The sequence below is a fragment of the Vespula pensylvanica genome, chromosome 6 (assembly GCF_014466175.1).
Source record: "Vespula pensylvanica isolate Volc-1 chromosome 6, ASM1446617v1, whole genome shotgun sequence".
NCBI lineage: Eukaryota > Metazoa > Arthropoda > Insecta > Hymenoptera > Vespidae > Vespula > Vespula pensylvanica.
Genome location: NC_057690.1, coordinates 2,738,365 through 2,762,172, shown reverse-complemented (window position 1 = coordinate 2,762,172; position 23,808 = coordinate 2,738,365). Strand labels below are relative to the sequence as shown.

Genomic DNA, 23,808 nt, shown 5'->3' with positions numbered 1-23,808 from the left:
ATATATACAAATTTCAATTATGAACTCGGATCGTTGTTAAAGATATGGCTCTTTTCGGAGAAAAAACATAGAATTTAAGAATGCCGCGTATTTAATGAAAAAAGTTGCTAGATCGATCGCGTGTTTTGCATTCTGCAGCTACGAACAGATAGCGTATTATTCGCGAAAGTAATATATATATATATATATATATATATATATATATATATATATACGTATATACATATATATGTCAGGGACATTCCAAAGTAGAAAATTCCTTCGACCGGTGTCACAGTCAGACTTAAAAGCTCGCATAGCGCAACCGTGAGAGTCACGAGCAAACTCAACGCCATGACCGCCTCGGATTTTGGCTTGGATCCAAATTTTCTAGCGGTAGGATTATCATTTATTTGACTGGCCGCTAAGGAGCATTAAGGAGAGCAAGAATCTGCCGATAACAAGCACACCACCGACAAAATGGTAATTGTCTTTACTCTTGTACCAGCCAGCGAGATACATTTCTTTCTTATCTCTTAGATATCGATTTTAATTAAAAGAAAAATGAAAAAAAAAAGGAAAAGAATTCTCTCTTATTATGAATTATGATACTCGTGTTTGGTCTCGAATCTGAATGTTTTTCTTTTACAGAAATTAGAGTGGAAAACCATCACATTATATTATTATGAAGAAAAATATAAGTCCGATAGTTGCGAAAAAACTTTTCTCCTTTCTCTTTCTCTTTCTCTTTCTCTTTAAATATATATACATATATATATATATATATATATATATATATATATCTGCCTCTATCTCTTTTTTTATCTCTCTTTTATTCATGGTAAGTACCCCGTCTGCGACAAATAAAAATAAATTCGCGTGTACCGTACTATAGGAGAAAAGTAAGTTCGTGAAAGATACGAGAACGAAAATGCGTAGACTCGTTGTATGCCTCGTAAAGTCTTCGAAGAAGAAAGAAAGAAAGAAGAAGAAAACGAGGGAGGTTACGGGTGGTGGTAAGGAGTATAAAGGATTACTATGAGGCAAAAGAGTAGAACATACGGCAGATCGTCTTCGTGTTCGACTTCCGATACCGTAAAGGTATAACGTATGCATATAAGGCAGCTATGGAACGCGTCCCGCGAGACGCGTTTACGAGCTTGGATAACATTTTACGCGAAGCCGAAAGAAGAATGTCGAAGCGATACTTTATCGCTAAATCCGTTAGCCGTTGTAAAAGCACCCCGAGGCTTTACGATACATCTATGTGCCTGACGGGGCTAAAAGTCAAAGCTCGAAATACGACGTGCCAGCGATTCGCATATCGGCAGAATCAACAACGACGAGTTTTTGATTTCTATCTACTACGATATTATCTTTCATCGAATGAAAAGTAATTATGAGCACATTCAACTATCGTGTAAATTTAAGAGACAATAATGTTTACAAATATTAGATGTTTCCTTTTTCTTTTCCCATATTTTTATATTTAGTCGATGGTTAATTCATAAACGATCCTTGTTTCAAATCTCGTTCAGATTTTGCAGATTATGATTTTATTAATGTTTCCTTTTTTCTTCTAAAGGGAAATTCTCAAAAAATTCGAATGAACTTGACAAGCGTTGATGCAAGAGCCGCTGAAAGTCAATGTAAATGGAAAATACCGAGAATATATATTCGTTCTATCGTGTAGCACGTTAAAACGTATTTCTTTTGTAAAATTCTGACGTTTCTTTCGTCTAGGTCACGTTATGCGTTACAGACTTGTCATCGTTCTTACAATTTATTCAACGCGAAGGAAATAACTAGAATTCTATTAGACACGCACACGTTGCTATAGTTATAATTAGGCTAGTTCACTGGCAATATCCATTTGCCCTAAATTCAAGGATGTTTGCTGTCAGAAGTTCAGTCCCTAAAGGGAGTACGATAATCGAGAAACGTTAGCGAACACGTATCAGAGTCCAACTTAACGTAAAGTCAAAGACATCTTGGTAAAGTGACTACTTCCATTTTCAAGAGTAGCTACATCATTCATTTCAACGATCGAACTTCTACTTCTTAGTTTCTTCAATCGATTTCTACGTCGAAATAGATCGAACAGAAGTTACTCGAACGTGAGAATGTTTCCGACGTACACACACAAAGACAGATACACACGCACGTACACACATACAGAGAGACACACGGATAGTTGTAAACTCGCATATTAGTTCGAAGGAGGAAACGCAGATACATCTTATTACAAAGTTCTCGCGCTCGCCCGTACCATATCGAAACATTAGAGTTAGTTACGGTAAGATTTATCACGCATTCCGTGCATACAGACCACTTGTAACATTCTGTTGGTTATCTCTGCTATGTACACATACACACACACACACACATATATATATATATATCTGACTTTGATCGTATAAAATAATTTGTAAAAGAACAGAATAAGTTTGACAACGATACTTAAATTAAATTGAATCTTAAGGGTAGTTTGAAAGAAAGCAAGAAATTAAGGGAGAACACTGTGGTTAAGTTAAAAGGCAACTTTATATACTTGTCCCTTGGTTGTTAAAATACGAAAGGAGAAATACGATCAACTCGGGATATAATCCCAGCCGGAGTGATAGAACATCGAATGACGAGGAAACGAACTCATGATTTAAACATAAGGTACGTTTAATATAAACGAAAGCATAAAGGGTGTACTCGCCAAGGGATAGATAGGAGGTGCTTAGGATCGTTGGGGAAGAAAGAACCCGTGGAATAAAAAGTACCGTGCTTTATGAAAGGGTGCGAAAGAGAATACTGGCTGTTGACGAGCTAGCTTCTTGATTGGCTTGCCTCGCTGTCCACCGTAAAAAGAGAGAAATAGAGAGAGAAAGAGAGAGAGAATGAGAGAGAGAGAGAGAGAGAGAGAGAGAGAGGTGTGAAGGAAGAAAGAAAATTCCTGCGGGAATGGGCGATACAAAAGACCAACCAGGTACCCGAGATACAAAGCCCGAGCGATGAGTGCAACAAAACGAACAAAACATACGATGGAAATTAGTTTAAGTCATTCGCACGATGGTACATTCGCGAGCTGCGAATCGAATTCAACGGACGTGAGTTATATTCATTTTAAATTGAAAAGATCCTCACCTTTTATGTTTCCCTAGCGTTATTCCAAGTTATAATGAGAATCGTGTAGTCCGAGAATACGTTCGCATGCTTTCTTATTTTTACTATCTAGATCTTTTTTATTATTATTTTCTTTATATACGGAATCGCGGTAAAATAATGAAATGAAAAATGAAGGATCGTCGTCATATAATTCAGGATCATTTCCTGGATCAGATTTGCAAATTAAAATTGATTTTACCTTCTATAATTATTTTAAGACGAAAAATATAAATTAGTAAATGTCGAAAACTGCATTACCATACTATGATAAAGTAGTTGCAATATATCGACTGTTGATAAGATTCTTTCTACATTTGACCAGACAATTAATTTTTATCTATCTTCATATTACCGATAAACAATATTACAATATTCATGTATGCTTAGAACGCCACTGTACAGTTTATATATTACAAAATACATAGCCATAAAATTTTTAAATACGAATATTTTTTGCTTCACGAATGTTCTTTTCCAAAGAAAGAACTTAAGCCAAGGACGGTCTTTATCAGAAAATAATGATTCTTAACTATACAACCATCAAATTTATTCTTTTTCTTTTTCTTTTTTATACATTTAAAGTTTTTTGTAGTAAGTGCATTTTACATCGCATACATTGCTATTAAAGTTCGAAACGTAAAACGATATCGATATAAATCTTTGCGACGAGATAATAAAAACGCACAAACGTAGAGAGGTGGAGGAATAGGCGCATAAAAACATCGATGTCTTGCCTCACGAGCGAAACAACACGATATGTCAGATGAATGTGGAAAGGCGACGTGAGCGTGTCCGAGAATTTCGTGTGGGAATCGAATGTTCCAGTGTGATAAAGAATAAAATATATTTGTGAGACTTTAATTGAAAGTTTTCACTGATCGTACGGTAAAGAAGAATATTAAGAACAAGAAACGACGCGATAATAAAAAAAAAATATTTGCAAAAATTATAACAAATTCTTATTTTTTTTTTTTTTTTTTTATACACGCGTAGGTCAAACGAAAATATAACGTTAACATTTTCGTCTCGGTGCAAGTGCTTGTCACAATTATCCTTTAATTAAATATATCTTTAATTAAATATATCTTTTATATATATTCATATATTACGTCAAAATCATCGACAAATAAAAAGTCTAGAAAGATCATTTCCTATGATATAAAGAAAAAAACCTGATTAAAAATGTAACATATGCGTCAATGTCGCAACTCATTGCTGGAAACTATGGTTATTGATGCGTCGGTATGAACATCGAGAAGGAATTTTGCTAGGATGAAAAACTAAGAAAAAGAAGAAAAAGAAAAGGATAAGAAAATTATATCACGATCTACAAAAAAAAAATAGAAAAAAAAGAATTTTTTATCATCGACGATATTCAACAAATGCAAACGAAGAAGAGGAAGTTTTCCCAGGACGATACCGGAAATACATGTCTATAGAAAGCAAACGGGCAGAAACAACTCATTTGGTTTCGTCCTTATCGATACATAGAAATATAAAAACTCCTGGTATTCCTCGATAAAAGAGCAATAAAAAAAAAAATGTGACAGAATCCTCTGGCCAAACAAAAAAGCGAAGGAATATTCGAGAAAGAAGGACATATCGATGAATAGGAAACGTAGTTGCTCGGGAGGAACTCGTTCAGCTTTCCACCAAAAAAGAGACGAGAAGGATGAAGAAGACGATGATGACGATGCGAACGGTGAATACTAGCGTCCTTTTTCCATCGAAGTACGAGAATTTCAGTAATGAAATAAACGTTGATCCAACAGAGATGTTGTCGAAAAACGACATTTTAATGTCAATCAATTCTACGTATCTCGAACATGCACCGAAATTGACCAAAACGATGTATCTCAAGGCCATTATATTAGCTGTCATGTCGGTCATCAGTCTAATAGCCAATCTTGCTACAATATATTCGGTAACAAAAAATCGTCGAAAACAGCAAAACTGGTCGGCCATTTATACTTTGTTATTACATCTATCCGTGGCAGATCTTCTCGTAACGATATTTTGTATCGGTGGTGAAGCAGTCTGGAATTATACCGTTCAATGGATTTGGGGTAATGTCGCCTGCAAACTCTTTAAGTTTCTCCAAGTGTTCAGTCTTTATCTCAGCACGTTCATCCTCGTGCTGATAGGTGTCGATCGTTTCGTTGCTGTTCGATATCCGATGAAGAATTTAAGTACAACTCATCGATTTCTCAGATTCGTCGTGTTTGCCTGGGTACTCTCTATACTTTTGGCAACACCACAGGTAAATGCTCCACTCGATTAAAACGGACTACATTCTTTCATCTCAAAAATTGAATATCGATAGATTATCGTCCCTCGATATCTTGTTCATAGTTGGAGTACTTTACATATTTCGATATCTAAAAGGAAGTAACATGTGTTGTTTTTTTTATACTTCATCTTCCGTAAGATCACCGATGTTTATGTAACTTCCTGTTTGAAAATGTATCGTACTTTAGCTATACTATTTTTTTTTTCTTTGCATTTCTGATTTTTTTTTGAATCGTGAAGGGAAAGAGAGAGAGAGAGAGAGAGAAAGAGAGAGAAAAAAGAGTTTTAGAAAATAGTCGAGAATTCGTCGTAAAAATCGAAAGAGTTTAGTAACTTCTCACGAACTGCTGCATCGATTTTTATCGGAGAAGGAGCAATGAATCTTCCACATTACTATCGTTTCTCGCTCCGTCTTCGTTATCACTCTTTCCCATTCTCTCTTCTCACAGCTACCGTTAAATTGTCTCTCAGAAACGCATCGATCACAGAACCCGATGACGATCTAAATAACGATGTGAAAGTTTCTCGTGAAATAAAGTTCTTCTCGTGACGTTCGAAATATATAATACATACGTACTTCGTTCTACAGATTTTTTTCCGAACATCGTTAAAATTTTTTCTGATACTTTTAATTTTAATTGGCTACGATCAATGGAAATCTAAAATACGTTATAATTATTTTCCTTATTATATTTAAAACCTATTATACACGTATATAAACATAAACAGAATGTTATTGACCGTATCGTACAATAACGTAATAGATAATAAAATTAGTTTTGTTGAAAATGTCCGTCATATTGGAGCAGCTTTTCAAATTATTTTATTATTAGGTATAATTAACAGAAATTTATAAATTGTGAATTAATTAAGTGTAATTTATTTTTTTATGATACAGGATCAAATCGTCAGCAAAAACATTAGAGATCGTAAAAAAGATAAATCATACGAATTAAATGTAGATTATTTCATATCTTTTTTTCTTTCTAAAATCGAACAGAGATCGCGTTCTATCTGGTTTTTACGAGAAAAAAGAAAAATATTCATGTATGCGGAGACAGGCAGCTAAGACGTACGATACTAAAACAGATTGCAACAGCAATAACGCAACGAACCAGTTCTCCCTTCTACTTTCTTTGATTATAAGTAATTATCTTTTGATATTTCATCTTTTATTACCTTTTCCTCTCTCTCTCTCCCTCTATCGCATCCTCTCTCTCTCTCTCTCTCTCTCTCTCTATCGCATCCTCTCTCTCTCTCTCTCTCTCTCTCTCTCTCTCTCTCTCTCTCTCTCTCTCTCTCTCTCTTTATCCTTCGAGGAATAATATGTGTATAAAATTCATCGTCTGTAATATAAATCTTATATAACTAAAGACAATTTTTTCTTCAAAAACATATAATCAATAAAGATTGAAATTGTTAAAAAGTAAAAAAAAAAAATAAACACTGACCGAGAAAAAATACGATATAACAACCAATTTGTGTTTCTCCCAAATTTCTCTCAAATATTTACAGCAATTACTGTAATCATAATTTCATGAAAAAGCAGTCTAAAATTACTTCATAAATTGTAATCAAATTATATCTGTCTTTCATCTGTAATATAATAAAAGTGACTAAAAAGGATGTACGAATGAATATTAAATTGGTTTATATCTCATTAAGAAAAACTAATTGTAGATAATGAAAATCTATTAAAAGATATATAACATAAATACAATTAAATGCTATTGTCAATAAAGATAGTATAAAACAATAATTAAAATAGTTAATAACCAAAATGTTGTACAAGATAATGTCCATGAATTCTACTTAAACGAAAATAAAACAAAATCGTTGTTTTAAACGATGAATCTTAAAAAATTGATCATATATTCAATAATAAATATTCTTTAAACGAAAGAAAAACTGGAAAACATAGGTATTCAGATGCATATGCATATATATTATACATAATATACAAATATTTACATATCACAAAGAAATAATTTATAAAAAACAACGAATAAAAAAGTACGATTTCGAAAGATCTAATAAAATAAAATATCAAATATATTCTGAGTCGATGTAATTTGATGAATGAAAATGTGATAGAAACATTATTACAAAAAAAAAAAAAACAATTTAATTCTATGCTCCTATTCACAGTGTTATTATCGATTTAATATATTAATCATAGAATTAATATTTAGTAAGATAATGACATATCATGATCACGTCTTCCCACGGAAGGTATCGAAGAATGACTACTGTTTTCACATTCATTGTGGTCATTATTCTCGATCCTTGGTTTCAAAGAAAGATTCTCTATTTTCGATAAAGGACTCATCGATCTTCTTGGATAAATTCCACGTTTCCTACAAGAGCACTTGCTCCTTTTCCGTGGTCTTCTCGGTTTACAACGAGGTCTCCTTCTCGAACTTCGACGTTTCTTCTTACACCTACATGACCTACGTTTAGGTCGTCTTCTTGACTTGCAACCACGTTTCTTCTTTCGTTGTTTTCGTCGACAATACCTGTCTAAAAGACCCAACTCTTGCTTCGCGATTTCCTCACATTCCGCTTGTGTATCGGTTGGCAAGCTATAATGTACGCCACTCTTTTTCAAAATTCCATAAGCGACACCACGTTTCAAAGCTACTTGCATCTATTTCATAAAAAAAAATTACGATAAAATTTAAAAAGTTAAACAAAAAAATTTGTTTCTCTTTTCGAAAGATCAATTCATAGAATTCATGTAACATTCTTGTTCCGATCGAATAATTTGTAATTAACATTGAATAAAACGTCACTAGGATAATATGATAAATCGTTAAGACAAGATCGACCAACCTGACGACGAGCTGTTTCTGATGGTACGCTGTAGGTAGACGTGATGTAATTTAGAATTTCTCGCGATGTCGAACCTTTCATTTCTCGTAGCTCTTTGATAGCCGAGATTACTAGAGCCAAGGTCTTGGCCGTTAAAATCACCATGTTGGAAGGTCAAGACATTGAAGGACTATGTAAACTTTCAAAAATGTTGCCCTGCATAGGAATTATTTTTATCGATAACCTTGCTTATTTCATGTATTTTGATATATGCTAAATATTTAAATTCTTTCTCTTATTGAAGAGAAAGTATCAGAGACGTTCGGAATATTATGTATCGATAAGGAGTAGAAATAGCGTGTATGTATGTGAAAGAGTCGAGCAGCTTTATCCATAAATGGATAATTGTGCAGACAAGAGGGCGCCAATGCTCAGTATCTGCAGACAAACAGATCATTGATAAAGTCTCGAGGAATCAATCGTGGCGTCAGGTGCATACCGTATGAATGATCGAGGTATCCCAAACAAGTCGGGAAATCTTAAGAAGAAAATAAACTATGTCTGAAGCTTGCAAAACTACAGAAAGGGAGACAATGAAATGTGTATCAAAGGTAAAGATTACCTCGACAAGTAAAACGTCAGAGAACGTTTGGTAATTCTTTCGAACTCTTTTACTTCTTTGTAAGCTTCACTTCATGTTTTAACGATATCTCCCCGGATATTACGTTCTGAACACGATGAATTTTAAATTTAGAGAGTGAAACCAAAACATTACTTATTTTAGTAAGAGAGGAAAGACGAACGACGAGTCAGACGACTCGTTTATTTATGTATGATCGTCCGATGTTTGTAACTAAGCAGAAAGAGAAAGAGAGGGAGATCGATCCTTATTCGATCAAAACTCATATCCATCTTCAAGGACGTGTTTATCTATTTTAATATATGTATCTTCCTTTCTTTATGAATATATATGTATACATATATAATTTTCAAACTGAACGAAATTCAAACACTATGTTGACAGATCGTTATTTTTCATGTGGCATATGGACCTTTCGTCGAGGAGTTTACGCAATGCGTGACGCATGGATTTTACACGGAACCATGGCAGGAACAGTTGTACGCTATATTCAGTATATTTTTTATGTTTATTTTACCATTAACCATTTTAATTACCACGTACGTTTTAACGGTGATTACGATATCAAGTGAGTAACAAATTTTTATTTTAATAAGATTTCCTACAGTATATCATTGATCTATTCGATTAATGAACAGTGTCTTTTTAGGAAGTGAAAAAGCATTCAAGTCGGAATTAATCAACAGTAATTTGCAACGTACGAATAGCGATATTAATAGAAGAAAATTGTTAAACCGTGCGAAAACGAAATCATTGCGTATTAGTGTTGTCATCGTCGCTGCGTTTGTCCTTTGGTGGACACCATATTACACGATGATGATAATTTTTATGTTTCTCAATCCCGATAAGCACGTAAGTGATATCGTTGATTCCATTTGGTAAGATCACTTCATTGATCGATTTGACGATCTATTCTTTATTTTTAGTTAAGCGAGGATCTCCAAAGTGGAATCTTTTTTTTTGGTATGAGCAACAGTTTGGTGAATCCATTGATATACGGTGCCTTTCATCTTTGGCCGCAACGGCAGAAGCAAAATTGTTACCGCAGGTAACCTCGAGCTCGTAATAAGAAACAAAGAAAAAAAATCATTTGTAATACGACGCAAAAGAATTTTTTTATATATATATTTTTTTTATCTATAAATCATTTCCATTAATATCTACAGAGATTTTTTAACGTTACACCGGCGAAGCAATTGTACGAGTAATAATCATTCAATGAAACAACTCCAAGAAGCACGAACATTATTTTTATCACGTGGAACACAAATATTGACAACTACCCCCGATTAAGAAGAGAAACACATAGCTCATGTATGAGTCATATAGGTCAAATAATTGTGTATGTGTGAATGTGTATATGTTTGTTTATATATATATATATATTGCGTGTGTACGTATTTGAAAATATTTTAAATTTGTAAATACAACATAAATATCTTTTCCGCTTTTTGTTTTTTATAATTTTTTTTTTTTTATAATTTATCATATATTTATTATCAAAATGTAATTTTAAGTAAGAAGTGTTTCAATAATTTTTTTATTAAGATAGTAATTGTAAAAAACAATAAGATATATGTATTTTTGATTTTAAAAAGACACATATAACAAGTATGTAAATTGATCGTGTAATCAAAACATAATTAAAAGTGGTATAATTTGCAATTTTTGTTTCTTTTATAACTGCTTATTACGGTAACATATATCATATCTCGTATATAAGATAATTAGTTTTTCTCATGTGATTCAGCAAAATCTCTACCATTAAGTATTTATAAAAAGCGTGTAAAACAACTGTATACTATTTAAGAAAGTATTAATGATCCTTTATATATATATATATATATATATATATATACTATTACATTTATTATTAAAATTATTTATAAACAAATTTTATATTTATGAAACTTGAAAGAGTATAAGAATGATAAACAATATAATTTTTGAATTAATTATGTATAATTTATTTTTATACGTGACACTTGATATGTAACTTTGTATTTTTTATATTTAATTTATTTTCAAATATAAATAATAAGAATTTCAAATAAAATAATCAGAAAATAGTATAGCTTACCATAGAATAAAAGTATCTTTGAAATAAAATCAAAAAATATGTTTCATCTTAGTGAAAATATTTTGTTTCCAATGAGAATCGTATAGAGGTCAGGTTGGTAGCATTGATCAAGGTTTCAGACATGTTTCAGTCGGTGCGCGTCTCTCATGGAGTTAGTGATTGGTTTACTGCTATTTGGATACTTAAGAATTTAGAGATTTAATTTTAGTGAAATTTTCTAAAACCCTATAGAGGAAATATGTGTAGTGATTTTTCTTTTACATTTTCCCGCGGATTTTGTTGAGAAAGAAAGCAATGGTATTTTACATGCGGTATTGGCATCTACTTCATAATAGAAGATCGAATTTATATATTTCCTATCTTTTTTTTTAATATCACATAGATGCATTAATTAGCGCCTTACTATTCAAGTATAATAATTGTATAGATTATAATAGTGCAATTACAAGTTTTTAATTAGGTTATATTGCTCCATTGACAGATTTATTTTGCTGATATTGTCAAGCGTATTATGCATTAATAAATAAATTATATTGCGCAATTGAAGTGAAGGTAAGAAATTAAGACATATTAAATATTATTCAACTAGTACAATGTTTTAATAAGTCACAAAAACTGCAACTTTTCTTTTTGTTCAGAGATAAAGAAACGTTTGAGTAATGGATATGAAAGATGATTGTGTTATCGAAGAGGTCACCCCTTCGAAAGCCAGAAAGTTGAAACAAGGTATAAATAATATATATTTATTTAACCTTTTTATTGTTTGTAAAATTCTACATTTTTTTACTTTATTAGAAACATAATTTAAATGAATATTCATTTATATATATTACAGCACGCTTAACATTTCAACTGTCTTGTTCTTCTAAATCACTATCGGATAATGTTTCTTCAAAAAAGAGAAAATTAGAATCTCCAGAGGAATGTAAAATTCCTAAAATGGTAAAGGTAACAACTAAGGGAAATTCAATAAAAGATTCTGAAATAGACGATAAGGTATTAAATGAAAGTACGACATCATGTAGTAGTAAAACTGATATAGAATTAATAGAACTTACGGATGAAGAAGAAAAATCTATGCATCACAACGAAGGTATAAATAATAGTGTGAAATCTAAAAGATTTATAAAAACGACAAAGAAAGAATCTTGTTTGCCAAATGCACCATTAACAAAATTCCTTACAAAGAGAAATAAAAAACATGATAAATATATAAGTATAGATGACAATATAAAAGAAAATGCAGAACAGTGTGATATTTCTCCCATTCAAAATTCACATGAAAACTCCGATAAAGATTTTAATGTGGCTGATGATGATATATTAAAAGTTAAAATAAATGATTCTGAAACATCTCACAATACTGATATTCAGCAAAATAATAAATTGTCATGTGCTGATTCTAATTCTGAAATGGATGTTTCTTCAGAAAATGAAGATAATAATGTGAAAGAATCAGAGAATAAGGAATCTATAAGTCTCGATATCAAAAGTTTAAAAACACCAACAAAAACAACAGAAAATACAGAGGTTATGAAAAATAAAAAAGTTACTCCGAAGCTATTGCACAAAGGAGAAAGTGCTAAAAAACGTCAAGAAAAGGAAAAATTAAGAATGGTAACGTATAATATCATGATGATAATCAAATTTTTTTGTACACATTTATCATTCACATTATCTATATTCTGTAGTATTTCGTATGTATATACATATATAAATATTATCATTTAGGAAAAAGAAAGAAGACGCGAGGAAGAACGGGAGAATCGACGGAAGGAAAAGGAAGAAAGACGGAAAGAGAAAGAAGAAAAGGAAAAAGCTGAACGTGAACAGAAAAAAAAAGAAAGAGAACAAAAAGAACTTAAGAAACAAATGGAAATGGAGTAAGTACCATTTTATAATGCAAAGTCACATACAAATTTATATATAGCATAATTACAAAAGGTATCTTTCTTTTTAGACAAAAACAGAAAGAAAAAGAAGCAAAAGAGCAAGAACGTCGTAAAAAGGAAGAAGCTAAAGAAGAAGAGAGGAAAAGGAAAGAAGAAGAAAAATTAGAATCCGAACGTAAAAAGCAAAAGGCAGCTTCAAATTTTGCGAGCTTTTTCGTTCCGAAAAAGTTGGAAATCAAAAGTACAGAGGAGGAGAATAATACGAACGTACAAACTTTCATGCCTTTCGAGGTTAAAGCAGATATGAGGATTGCACCAATTTCTAGAAGAAGTTTAAATGAAAAAGAAATGTTATCGTTAGACGATAAATTTAATAGCGGTAGAGCAAAAAACAGTGACTTGTATCTCGCAGTAATGAAAGCTAAAAAGATCATTACGCATAACTCTGAAAAAACTTGGCCACTCGAAGCAAAGGATGATATAGTCATATTAGGTAAAAAAATAAAAACAATAACAATGGTAATAATTCTACGCGGTAGTTAATTTATACAAAATATTTATTTGTCCTTTAATCGTTATGGCACAGATGAAGAAGAGAATGGTAGTAAATCGAGTATAATCTTCCAACCTAAAGTTGTCGTGGACAAAAATCGGCCAAAATTATTACAATTTCATGAAAATCGTCGACCACCATATTGGGGAACTTGGAGAAAACAAAGCAATAATATAAATCCTCGTCGACCATTTTCGAAAGACTCTGTGAGTAATCGTCTAAAAATTTTCTTTAAATCTATTATCTAATGCGGATTTTTAATGCTCTTACTTTATAAAGGGCACGATGTAATCGAAGCACGTAATAATGTACACACGAGTATTTGCATGAGGTATTACTTATACTTTAAGATCTCCACAGACTTTATTTCTTTTTGTGTTGCTAACTCTTAACGAAATTATCTTTGGAATGAGAATTCACTAAATCTCTGGTAATACGTTCGTTTTCCCACTACGGAATCCACGTCCATTTTGAAACAATGGATAAGTATTTTTCCTATGCACCTTACGATGTTTCGCTAGGTGATCGCTGCGTGCGAATCTTTTCGAGCACATTTCGCAAGGATAGGGTTTCACTCCCGAATGCGATCTTCTATGCCTCGCCAATTCGTCTGATCGACTAAAACGCCATCCGCAACCTGACCATGTACAGGCGAATGGTTTTTCTCCTGTATGACGACGTAGATGAGCTTTTAAGTGAGATGCTTTAGCGTAGACCTATTAAAAAAAAAAAAAAAAAAATCACGTTAAAATCAAACTATATTTTTCGTTTACCTTAAAGATCTTCTTAAGTACATGTCTAGTACCTTTAGACAGCCTTGATAAGTACATGGAAAACATCTGTCCTCTGCTGCATTAGCCAAATTACGATTAGTGTAATCGTGAGTGGCCAATGCTGCGTTAGCTGCTGACGAAATAAGTAAATTCTCTTCTAATTGATTATTATTATAATCTGTAACTAAAATGCAATAATTTGATATATGCATTTTCCAAAATATTTTCAATTTAAGTGAGATTCATTCAAATTATAATACTTCGTTACCTATCTCCTCCGGTCCTAATGTATTTTCTAATGCCCTTAAATCGATACCAAGTACGAGCAAAGGTTCGTCGTTATTGAATACTTGTTGCGGATTTGGTAAAGGCAAATGTAAAAATCCTTCGCATCCCGCTGTACAAAGTGGTGTTCTTTCAGGAAGACCAGAGTTCCAAGTTCTATCCAAGCACCACTCTAATTCGGAATCTAATTCGCTCAATTCGCTCAAACAACCTGTACGAATAGAATTCATCAGTTTTCGTAAATTTGTCTTTTTCGATTGCAGATGAAAAAAGAAGTTGCATTTATTTATCGTTTTACAGGAAATATATAATAATCTCTCATTTTTAGGTAAACTGATACGATTCAAACTAATTGCAACGTTAACAAAAATTATTCGTACTGATTTACAATTATTTATTTAATTTTTTAAATATCGCGCCCGAAGACGATCTCTTTCGATAACATCGTCGATAATAATGATGGCGAACGCCATCTAACAATAAAAAATTTGTTCAAGTTTCCGATGGTATACCAACACAATTATCTACGAAGTATTGAGTGTTGCCCTTTTCTAGGCGCTATATTCGCATACGGGAATAATTAGAAAAACGTATCGATGAATAAATATGATTAATTAAGGATAGTCATACCCGAGGAAGATGTAGACGTGTTTGTCATCCAATCGTTCCACGAATCCTTCGGAGAACACGTTAATTCTGTGTAACATTCAACGGGTGTCTTTAAAGATGTTGCATGATTGTCGATGATCTCTGAATCATCGCTCAAAGGAGTTCTGCAGGAGGATTCATATTCGGAGGGTAGATTCGATACACAGGGTGATGATAGTGGCCTATCGAAGTTTGTATCCGTCGTTAATCCCAAAGCAGAAAATAATAGCTCGTCTGCCATCTAAATGATTAAAGAAAACAATGGTTAGAATAATAATAGATCGACGAGTCAAGGAACAAAGTTTAAATACATGAACGTGAAAATGTATGAATCAGAGCGTTGCAAAATATGCACTGACAATCGCGTGCTGTGTTACACGCATTACGATAAAGACATTAATTCATTCAGTGAACCTTGCGTATCGAATTAAAATTGAATTTTATCGCGAATTATCATTGGATAGAAGAAAGCAAGAAAATTTATATAAGACGCGCATTAAAGCACGCGTTAAAATGTTTCGAAAATCTCGTTTCGATACTTACGTCGAACATCAAAGTTTCCTCGATCATAACGATAGATCGATCCCCCACAAACTTTCACAAGAAAATAAAAGAAGAGAAGAAGGAGATCGTGAATTTTATCCTCGATCGAAAGTAATTTTTATTTAGCACCAAGCTACACAATCTTTTTTTGTCATCGACCAAGACCAACTAAACGATAGACAATGGTGATCATACATTTCGTGATAATAGTTGAAATCCTTGAAAGACAAAGCAACGATGTATTAACACGATCGAGAAAGTACGAAAGATAAAAAATTTAATAACGTAACGCGAATAGTATCGACTGATTATTATCACGACATAGCTGGTACTTCGTGATTCGCATCGACTACGATTTGCTTGATTACGTTGCGTGCAAAAGAGAAAAACCGGTATCTTTGCTATCCGATCCTCGGTCTCACACATATGTGAATGCTTATACACACATACACTGACCGAAGATAGACAAATGATCGATCTCGGTGGAGCTCGCACGTGTACCTTCGTCGCCGAGGATCGTTTTCAGACTGTCGATCGGCAGATCGAAGACGACGTGTAGTGCTTGCGTTGTCATCACACACGACTCGAGAGATAATCGCTGCTGTGCCAGCCGGTGCCGTGTCACTGTCGTTCCTTCCCAAGGGATCGAGAAAGCACCGATCTCCAGAACCGTACCGGTCCAGATACAGCTCTCGTTCCTCGCTATTTTATTCCGTCATCGTTCGTTTATTTACGAGTATCGTTCATCCTTCCCTTGCTTGCTAATCGTCCTCTCGCGACCATCAACTTTTGCGACACGCAAAAGTCATAATATTTCCTTTTTTTTTCTTCTCTCTTTTTTTTTTTTTTTTTTTATAAAAAAACATACATATGTGGCAACTCATCACGTCATATCTTTTATAAATAGTTTGACTCGTTTGTTTTTATACCCTGCCATACCTGATCGTACACAAACTAATTCGATCTCATCTCCAAATTTAACGTACCGTACGAAGATAGAAACGAAGATACAGTAATCGTTAACGTTCTTGATCGCATAACAACTTTCATTGTCAAGGATACTGTCACGAGTTTTACCAAGATTTTCCAACGAGCTCACGCTCTCTATATTGTATCTTCATCGACGATTGTCCGTCTCGAAGTGGCAATGGCTTTGACCTAGAGCGACTTCGAGGGGCTCGAGTCATGATAAAGTGTCAGCGAAGTCAGTGGCCACCAGGAATTTGCTTCCATGTACTATGCATGTTTATCGGTGTAAAGGAGGCTGACCTTAGATACAACGTATATATTTATATTATTTGTTCGCACTTTCGTATAAAGAAGAAGAAGAAAAAGAATGAGAGTGGTAGTAGGATCGATTGATTTTAAGGAGAGAACCATTCCATTTTCTTTTTTGTTTTTTCTTCCTTTCTTTCTTTCTTTCTTTCTTTCTCTTTTCTTTTTATTTTATAGGAAGACAGAAAAGGATCAGTTTTCGTTATTTCCAGAGGATCCTCGATTCTCTGCTAGGATAAAACAAAGTTCTCTTATAGTCTTCTTTTTTTTTATTTTACTTTCTTTTACTTTCTGTTTCCTTTTTTTTCCCCCATTTCTTTCTTATTCATCGTTTTACGATTTATGCGCGTGCGTTGCTCGAAGTGTATCGATAGTTATCGCAGTCTCTTACCACGTTATGAAAAACAGACCACAGCACGGCGGTCTATCACCGTCGTTTATCTGCGAGATTGACCGCGTCCGCGGTATATCTTTACCGGATTGCTCTGATCCGTTGCACTTAGGCGCCTTTTCGATTCTCTATCGACCAAGCAATGGTACGAAGAGAGAGAAAAGAAGAAAGGGATCTAGAGGAGAGAGAGAGAGAGAGAGAGAGATAGAGAGAAAGTGGAAACCAATAACGTCAAGCAATTCATTGGCACGCGTTGTCGTTGGCACATTGTCGTCAGAAAATACTCATGGATCACCGAACATCGAAATCGTTTGAAAATGATTACTTACGTGGATCGTTTCGTCATCGTTGATTGCGATAATGGTTATAAATATTTTTCAATTTGATCGGATGACTTGCTCATTTAATTTTTCTGTTTCGTTCGTTTGGATAGACTAATTTCGTTGCGGTTTTTTTGTTGTTTCCTTTTTTTTTGTCTTTCTTTTTCGCCTTTTTTTTTTAGAAAGAACGCAATGCTCGAGACCAGCGAGCATTATTAATTATTCTCCATCTCGCGGTGCGACTGGAAATTCGAGAGTGAAAAACTCTCGAGATAATTCTCGCTCTCAAAATTTTTCCATCCCGCATGGACCGCCCTTCCCTCGTACATTTCTAATGACCAGATACGATTATAATGGCTGCTTCCGATTTTTCTTTTTTTCCCTCTCCTTCTTTTGCTTTCTTTTCCTTTATATTTCCTATATATAATATCTAGAATATCTGATTTAATTGAATTCGCCGGAACCTTAGAGACAAACGTCGCAACTTCTCGATAAGCAAACATTCCGCGAAATTTATGCTCGTATAGATAATACTAATTTATCTAATGACGCATTTTATAGAGAGAAAGAACGCGTCCTCGTCGCGCATTATATAGGATCGCGTTGAAAGAATATAATATATCGAGAATGATAGAGAAGGAAACAGAGAACGAAGATATCGAAGGGTTGATTTACAATCGACCGCTTTTTTTTCTCATTTGTTGTAAATGTTCAATTCGAAGATGCGATTTATTAACAATATCTAAGAACAATCTTTCTTTTAAAAGAAATTTTCCTATATCGTTCTAATGATCTTGCATACTAATACGTAATAACTTTTTCTCCATGATTTTTTCTTTTCTTTTCTCTCTCTCTCTTTTTTTTTTTTGTAATTTTGTAAAAACTACACAGTTAGAAAAATCGGAAAATTTCAAAAGAGACCCGCCACGATGACGGTCCGATTGCGAGTCAGCTTGAACTTTATTACATTCGTAGCACGTAATAAAGTTCAGGAAGGACTTGGGTATATTCGGAAATAAATCAGTTACGATTGTAGAAAGAAGAAGAGAGAAAGAGAAGGAGGGACAGAGAGAAAAAGAGTTAATCGCCGGTGTGCGCGCGCGAAGAGAAGCAACGACCATAATCTTAATGGGGCATATAACAGCCATTACAGATGGCCCGCTGGGTGACAACACGCTGTAAATAACGAGGCTCGCTCCTCCGGCAGGCACAGTCGAAACGTTTACGCGTTACTTCGATAAGTGCATTTTCTTCTCTCTTTCTCTCTCTCCCTCCCTCCTTTTTTTTCTTTTACGATTAGTCCCACTCCGAGAGACCGGACCCTCATATTCAACATACATATCTATATACGTACATATATATGTGTGCGTTAGCGTCTGTTTTGGATTTTTCACGGCGTGCTCTGCCGATCTGGCCAGAGGCGTCAAGTTCACGAAAAAGGCACGAAGATCTCTCTCTTTTTTCTTTTTACATTTTCTTTTTTTTTTTCGAGATAATTAATCATAGTTACGCCGAAGTTTTGTTCGACGTTTTAAAAATTGCACCATAGTTAGGTGGTGGTAGATCGCGGTAAATAAATTAAATAACAAGATATCTTGCAAAAGAGTGTAAAAAGAGAGGGGAAGAAAAAATGACATTCGTCGCGTTCTATGTTAATGAAAGAATATACAAAAGGAAAAAAAATATCGGAGTCAAGATAAATAAGAAAAAATTTTCGGAGTCCTTATCTTAACTTCAACATTCATACTGTTCTTCGTATCTTCCTGTACGAATTAATTTAAGTTTAGTAATCGAATTGTTTACGCGTAAATAACGATAGAAATAGCGTTTAAGTACACGTTTATTATAATATTTCATTATACGAAATTATTAATATTTGTAGATATCTATAATCGCACGTACGTCGTAAGTAGTAAATAAAATGAAAGAATCTATTGATTTTGCTCATGAAATCGAACTTTTCTTTTTTTAATCCTTCTTTTTTTTCAATTTCACGAGAAAGTCCGTTTGAATCGAGAAAGATGTACCGTTGTATTATCGCATTGCGTACGAATAGTTATCGTATCCGGAACTAACGAACATGAGCGATCTACGATATTTGCCCACACGTTAAGCATCAGCGACGTGATGGCGCGTGACTATTCCTGTCTACGTGATAATAAATACTCTTTTATGTATATGATGGACCGGTTACCTCGTATCGCTGCCGAAAGCTGCTACAGTGTCTCTTTCTCTTTCAGTTATAATTTCTTCGTTTCCGTCTTCGTCTTTCTGCCGTCTTCCTGTCAAAAGTACACTTTTCGAAATGCCCGCTTCTTTTCTTTCTTCCTAACCGGCGACGAATAATATCAACGAGCCGGTAGATTACGTTCCTCTCCAACAATAAATTAATGTCTCGAGAAGGTCTTGTAATTGATGCTCGCGTAGGGATGAAATCGACGTTGATTTATCGGACAAAGGTTCCCTTGCCGCGGTTGTAAAGAGAGAGAGAGAGAGAGAGAGAGAAAGAGAGTGAGAGAGAGGAGAATTTATTGACTTTTAGGCGAAGGAACGTTTCTCGCCAACGATCTCGATATATTCGATTCTTATTGTTTCTTATTAATCGAATCGATTCCTTCGTTGGACGTTTTCTATCCTCGTGTAGAACAAATTCGAAATAGCTACGTTCTAAGCTACCAAGTTACGTAAAGAATAAAAGAATTGCAATGACGACGATGATGACGATGACAATGACGATGATGATGAAGGTGATAATAGTAATGATAATAAAGAAGATTATTCAAATCACTTTTCGTTGTCACCAATCACGAAGATTTCAAGATCGATCATCCGAGAGATATTGAACCGAAAATATTCACAACGTCTCTACATTTTGACAGGCTTGTTTGTTCGCGGCGTGCTCTTCTGCTGTCCGTAAAGAAGAGAAAACGAAAGCGTACTGAACAACACGTGCCCACTGTAATTGGTCGCTTGAAAGCTTGATATCGGTCGTCAAGGAAGTCGCTTTGATACGAACGTCCTGCTTATTCATTGTGTATAGACTATAATAATGGTGGGATTCCTCAATCGTGTATGAAAATAAGCTAGCTAAATATTGGAATGCACTTTTTTTTTTTGTTTACAAAGAAAAATGTGATTACAGTTGACTTTCAAATGTACGTCTAATCACGTGATTTCGATATCGACTATTTTTAGAAATGGTTCGATTACGAGGTCGATTCCGATGAGGAATGGGAAGAAGAAGAACCTGGAGAATCTCTACATGGTTCCGAAGATGAGAAAGATGAGGAAAATCCGGACGATAATGAATACGATGTTGACAATGAGTTCATGGTCCCACACGGGTAAGTCATTTGAAAAAAAAAATCATAGATCTTATTACAAGCAAGTGACAATGAGCGAACTCGTAAATTGTTTCCTGCTATGCATCCCTGCCATTCACGATACGGTATCACATTCTTTCATAATTACGTGTGTCTCTTTCAGATATTTGTCCGACGAGGAAGCTCGAACTGACGAAGAGGAAGACGAAAGTATGGTGAGTTTTTAAACATTTTTCTTAACGCGATTACCTATCTATTCTCAGTATGATTACCTATCTATTCTGAGCGAATATCTCCTGTACTCATAAAATATATCTTTCAGACACCGGAAACTCAGAAGTTCAAGTTGAAACTGTTGGGTGAAGAATTCGAGGCCGAAAGAAGGACAAAAATGTCCAAATTAAAACCAAAAATAATCGGTTGCGTTTGGCTTGGTCCAGATAATACGTATCCTGAAAATAGTGAGTACAAATTGATTTTTATTACGTAAAAAATATACGTAGGAATTGCGATAAATTTTGTTTTTTTCTCTCACCTTTTATTTTCTTTTTTCTTTCTTTTTTTTTTTTCTTTTTTTTTTTTCTTTTTTCATTAGCTCCTAAGAGAGTCGTAGAATTTTTGACAGCACGACATGCTTGGGTCTCTCAAATACCTGTCGTACTTCCGTCTACTATGAAAGAAAATACAGACGCCGATAGCGGCACACCATCGCGAACACAAACCAGTGGATATACGAGGAAAACAAAAGTACCGGCAGAAGCGTTGGCCGACTTGATTCGTTTGATTCATGGAAATATCCATGGTAAAAACTTCTTAATAAAGGAGTTCCTTACGTTTTGGAATAAGAAAAATGTAGGTATAGACAGTCAGATTTCGAAAGCTAGCTTAGGAAAGAAAATCGGCGAGATAGGAAAGTGGATGTCCTGTCCTGATGAAGGACAAATGCATTTAAAGGCATGTTGGTACGTTTCTGAGGAAATCAGAAAGAAATATTTAAACGAAGAACTAACCCTACCGAATCGTTGGACATATAATTTGACACCTAAACGTAAAAGTGAGATCCCCGATAGTAATGATAAGGTAGAAAAACTGGAAAAAGACAATGACAAGGATAAGAAGAAGGTACCTCTTATAACTCAATTTACAAAGAAAATAACTCAGGAGGAAATGAAACGTCAACTTTCAACCGATCCAAAACAAATTATAAAACCTACACCAATATTGCAAAGACCACCGAAACGAGCGGTTTTAATTTCGATTCCTAAGAATGATAAAAAGGAGGTACCCTTGCTAAATATTGAAGAATGCGAAAGTAAGAAATTGAGTGATAGCAAGGAGAAATGATACATATGTACATAAACCGGGTGAGCTATTCCTACGTCTATGCATTACACGTGCACAAACATGTATTAAGTCAAGTAATATTCGTATACATTGTAAAAAAAAAGCAAGAGAGAAGATCGCCATGTAATATAGTAGACTGAATACGCAATTTTTTTTTATCGCACTAATAATTCGAAGTGATATCGTTCGAAAGTTCATATTTCATAGACACATTCGCGTTATCCATTATATATAGGAATTATCTATTAATATCACGATTTTATCTATCGTTAACATATAATGTCTATTTTTTAATAAATGTTTATCTACCACCGCGGTTACAGAAAAGCATAAATTCGTATTTAGATTGGTGTTTCTATCAATGAGAGACTATCATTGATATAGAAGAGATTATATTTTTCGATACAAATATATTTATTCAATAGAAGCCTTTTTCAAAGAGTAAAGATTTTAAACAAAATTTTGTGATATCTTATTATCGACTTGAGAATAATCATGATGTCAATAAAGAAAGAAACACAAAAGAATGATTACTATTTTGTCACGGTTAGTACATGTTCCAGTAATGATATTTTATTCTTATATATCTTAAGTACGTTGTTAACTTAAAAATAATAATAATAATAATTATAATAATAGTTACGCTTTATTAAATTTTTATAATCCGATCACGCGGAATACTTACCATATTTGGTAGTCGTACATTCCTTTAGATTCTACATACATATATATGCGTGTATACATATATGTACATTCATATATATATATATAATATGTATATATACAGATATACATATTCGTTTCCTCGTTAATTTCAATTAATATATTCGATCATTAATATCGAAACGTCGTTTAAAAAGTAATCAACCAATACCGCAAAATTCATACGAGCCGTATTTTAATAAGGACATTGTAAACTTAATAAAGTTTATTATAATTTTGTATTAACGATGTCGATTTTACTTCCAAACTTTTCTCCGTTTCTCCGTGGATGAGTGCGTTACGAATATTAATCTGCATCGGATAGTTGCAATTGCTGCGGTTATAAATACGTATGAAATACTTACACGCGGAAAAAGATACTTTCTCACGCGCGATATCGAATTTTCTAGTAATAAAATGATAAAATTGTATATCTCTCTCGGCATGGTACCAGCATAGGTATCTCGTTTCACGAACGTTTAAATACCATCGAGCATACTGTAGCAAAACTCATAAAAAAATATCAAACGCGCTCGAGCAATTCGAAGCGTAACTCGCAATTCTATGATATCGAAAATTTTGGTAGAAAAGGAGAGACCAAGAGAGAGGAAAAGAGAAAGATAGAAAAAAAGGTGAAGAAGAACGATCCGAAGGTAAGTTTTACGTTCGGTAGTTTGGATTTGTGGTTGTAGGGTTTACCGATCCGTAGCATATGGTAGGAATGAACGAAAGGGCGACCCTCGAGATCGTGGTAATTATCGAATCACGCTCGAAATCCGGCGAAATGCGCAGAGAACCATGGTA

General features: G+C 33.9%; 4 protein-coding genes across 11 annotated transcripts; 2 read left to right on the top strand and 2 right to left on the bottom strand.

Annotated features, from left to right (window-relative positions):
* The first annotated feature begins 4,235 nt into the window (after positions 1 to 4,235).
* Positions 4,236 to 10,263, top strand: LOC122629985 (gonadotropin-releasing hormone II receptor). 2 transcript variants are annotated; one of them, XM_043813954.1, is made up of 6 exons: positions 4,236 to 5,201; positions 5,280 to 5,395; positions 9,260 to 9,443; positions 9,525 to 9,727; positions 9,802 to 9,923; positions 10,042 to 10,263. In XM_043813954.1, the coding sequence occupies exons 1-6, from the start codon at positions 4,808 to 4,810 to the stop codon at positions 10,166 to 10,168; spliced, it is 1,146 nt and encodes a 381-aa protein (XP_043669889.1). In that variant the 5' UTR covers positions 4,236 to 4,807; the 3' UTR covers positions 10,169 to 10,263. The 2 variants fall into 2 exon arrangements, with proteins under 2 accessions (XP_043669889.1, XP_043669888.1); XM_043813953.1 differs by having other exon boundaries at positions 4,236 to 5,395.
* On the bottom strand, positions 7,490 to 9,079 carry LOC122629986 (histone H1, gonadal-like). Of its 3 annotated transcripts, none has more exons than XM_043813957.1 (3): positions 8,858 to 9,079; positions 8,257 to 8,673; positions 7,490 to 8,071 (listed from the first exon to the last, which is right to left on the bottom strand). In XM_043813957.1, exons 2-3 carry the CDS (start codon positions 8,398 to 8,400, stop codon positions 7,613 to 7,615), a joined length of 603 nt encoding a protein of 200 aa, XP_043669892.1. In that variant the 5' UTR covers positions 8,401 to 8,673; positions 8,858 to 9,079; the 3' UTR covers positions 7,490 to 7,612. The 3 variants fall into 3 exon arrangements, with proteins under 3 accessions (XP_043669892.1, XP_043669890.1, XP_043669891.1); XM_043813955.1 differs by having other exon boundaries at positions 8,257 to 8,451; XM_043813956.1 differs by having other exon boundaries at positions 8,257 to 9,079.
* An 899-nt stretch (positions 10,264 to 11,162) lies between the features above and the next one.
* On the top strand, positions 11,163 to 23,250 carry LOC122629870 (chromatin assembly factor 1 subunit A). Its single transcript, XM_043813719.1, has 11 exons — positions 11,163 to 11,252; positions 11,437 to 11,507; positions 11,594 to 11,681; positions 11,791 to 12,572; positions 12,687 to 12,838; positions 12,916 to 13,340; positions 13,434 to 13,606; positions 20,831 to 20,979; positions 21,122 to 21,173; positions 21,281 to 21,419; positions 21,554 to 23,250. The coding sequence occupies exons 3-11, from the start codon at positions 11,615 to 11,617 to the stop codon at positions 22,300 to 22,302; spliced, it is 2,688 nt and encodes an 895-aa protein (XP_043669654.1). The 5' UTR covers positions 11,163 to 11,252; positions 11,437 to 11,507; positions 11,594 to 11,614; the 3' UTR covers positions 22,303 to 23,250.
* Positions 13,387 to 20,803, bottom strand: LOC122629871 (Krueppel-like factor luna). 5 transcript variants are annotated; one of them, XM_043813720.1, is made up of 6 exons: positions 20,424 to 20,803; positions 15,650 to 16,918; positions 15,089 to 15,347; positions 14,442 to 14,669; positions 14,206 to 14,357; positions 13,387 to 14,116 (listed from the first exon to the last, which is right to left on the bottom strand). In XM_043813720.1, exons 2-6 carry the CDS (start codon positions 15,674 to 15,676, stop codon positions 13,820 to 13,822), a joined length of 963 nt encoding a protein of 320 aa, XP_043669655.1. In that variant the 5' UTR covers positions 15,677 to 16,918; positions 20,424 to 20,803; the 3' UTR covers positions 13,387 to 13,819. The 5 variants fall into 5 exon arrangements, with proteins under 5 accessions (XP_043669655.1, XP_043669656.1, XP_043669659.1 ...); XM_043813721.1 differs by lacking the exon at positions 15,650 to 16,918 and having other exon boundaries at positions 19,830 to 20,803; XM_043813724.1 differs by lacking the exon at positions 15,650 to 16,918.
* Positions 23,251 to 23,808: the final 558 nt, after the last annotated feature.

What these genes read in the sequence shown, in the direction of transcription:
- LOC122629985 (XM_043813953.1), top strand. Translation starts at nt 4,808, where the DNA reads ATGAAGAAGACGATGATGACGATGCGAACGGTGAATACTAGCGTCCTT. An exon ending in AACGGTGATTACGATATCAA is followed by an intron (nt 9,444 to 9,524) that starts GTGAGTAACAAA and finishes GTGTCTTTTTAG; the next exon opens with GAAGTGAAAAAGCATTCAAG. An exon ending in TTCTCAATCCCGATAAGCAC is followed by an intron (nt 9,728 to 9,801) that starts GTAAGTGATATC and finishes CTTTATTTTTAG; the next exon opens with TTAAGCGAGGATCTCCAAAG.
- LOC122629986 (XM_043813956.1), bottom strand. Translation starts at nt 8,400, where the DNA reads ATGGTGATTTTAACGGCCAAGACCTTGGCTCTAGTAATCTCGGCTATC. An exon ending in CAGAAACAGCTCGTCGTCAG is followed by an intron (nt 8,072 to 8,256) that starts GTTGGTCGATCT and finishes TTTATGAAATAG; the next exon opens with ATGCAAGTAGCTTTGAAACG.
- LOC122629870 (XM_043813719.1), top strand. Translation starts at nt 11,615, where the DNA reads ATGGATATGAAAGATGATTGTGTTATCGAAGAGGTCACCCCTTCGAAA. An exon ending in GGATGATATAGTCATATTAG is followed by an intron (nt 13,341 to 13,433) that starts GTAAAAAAATAA and finishes GTTATGGCACAG; the next exon opens with ATGAAGAAGAGAATGGTAGT. An exon ending in TAATACGTATCCTGAAAATA is followed by an intron (nt 21,420 to 21,553) that starts GTGAGTACAAAT and finishes TTTTTTCATTAG; the next exon opens with CTCCTAAGAGAGTCGTAGAA.
- LOC122629871 (XM_043813720.1), bottom strand. Translation starts at nt 15,676, where the DNA reads ATGATCGAGGAAACTTTGATGTTCGAC. An exon ending in CACGTCTACATCTTCCTCGG is followed by an intron (nt 14,670 to 15,088) that starts GTATGACTATCC and finishes CTATTCGTACAG; the next exon opens with GTTGTTTGAGCGAATTGAGC. An exon ending in ATTAGGACCGGAGGAGATAG is followed by an intron (nt 14,358 to 14,441) that starts GTAACGAAGTAT and finishes ATTGCATTTTAG; the next exon opens with TTACAGATTATAATAATAAT.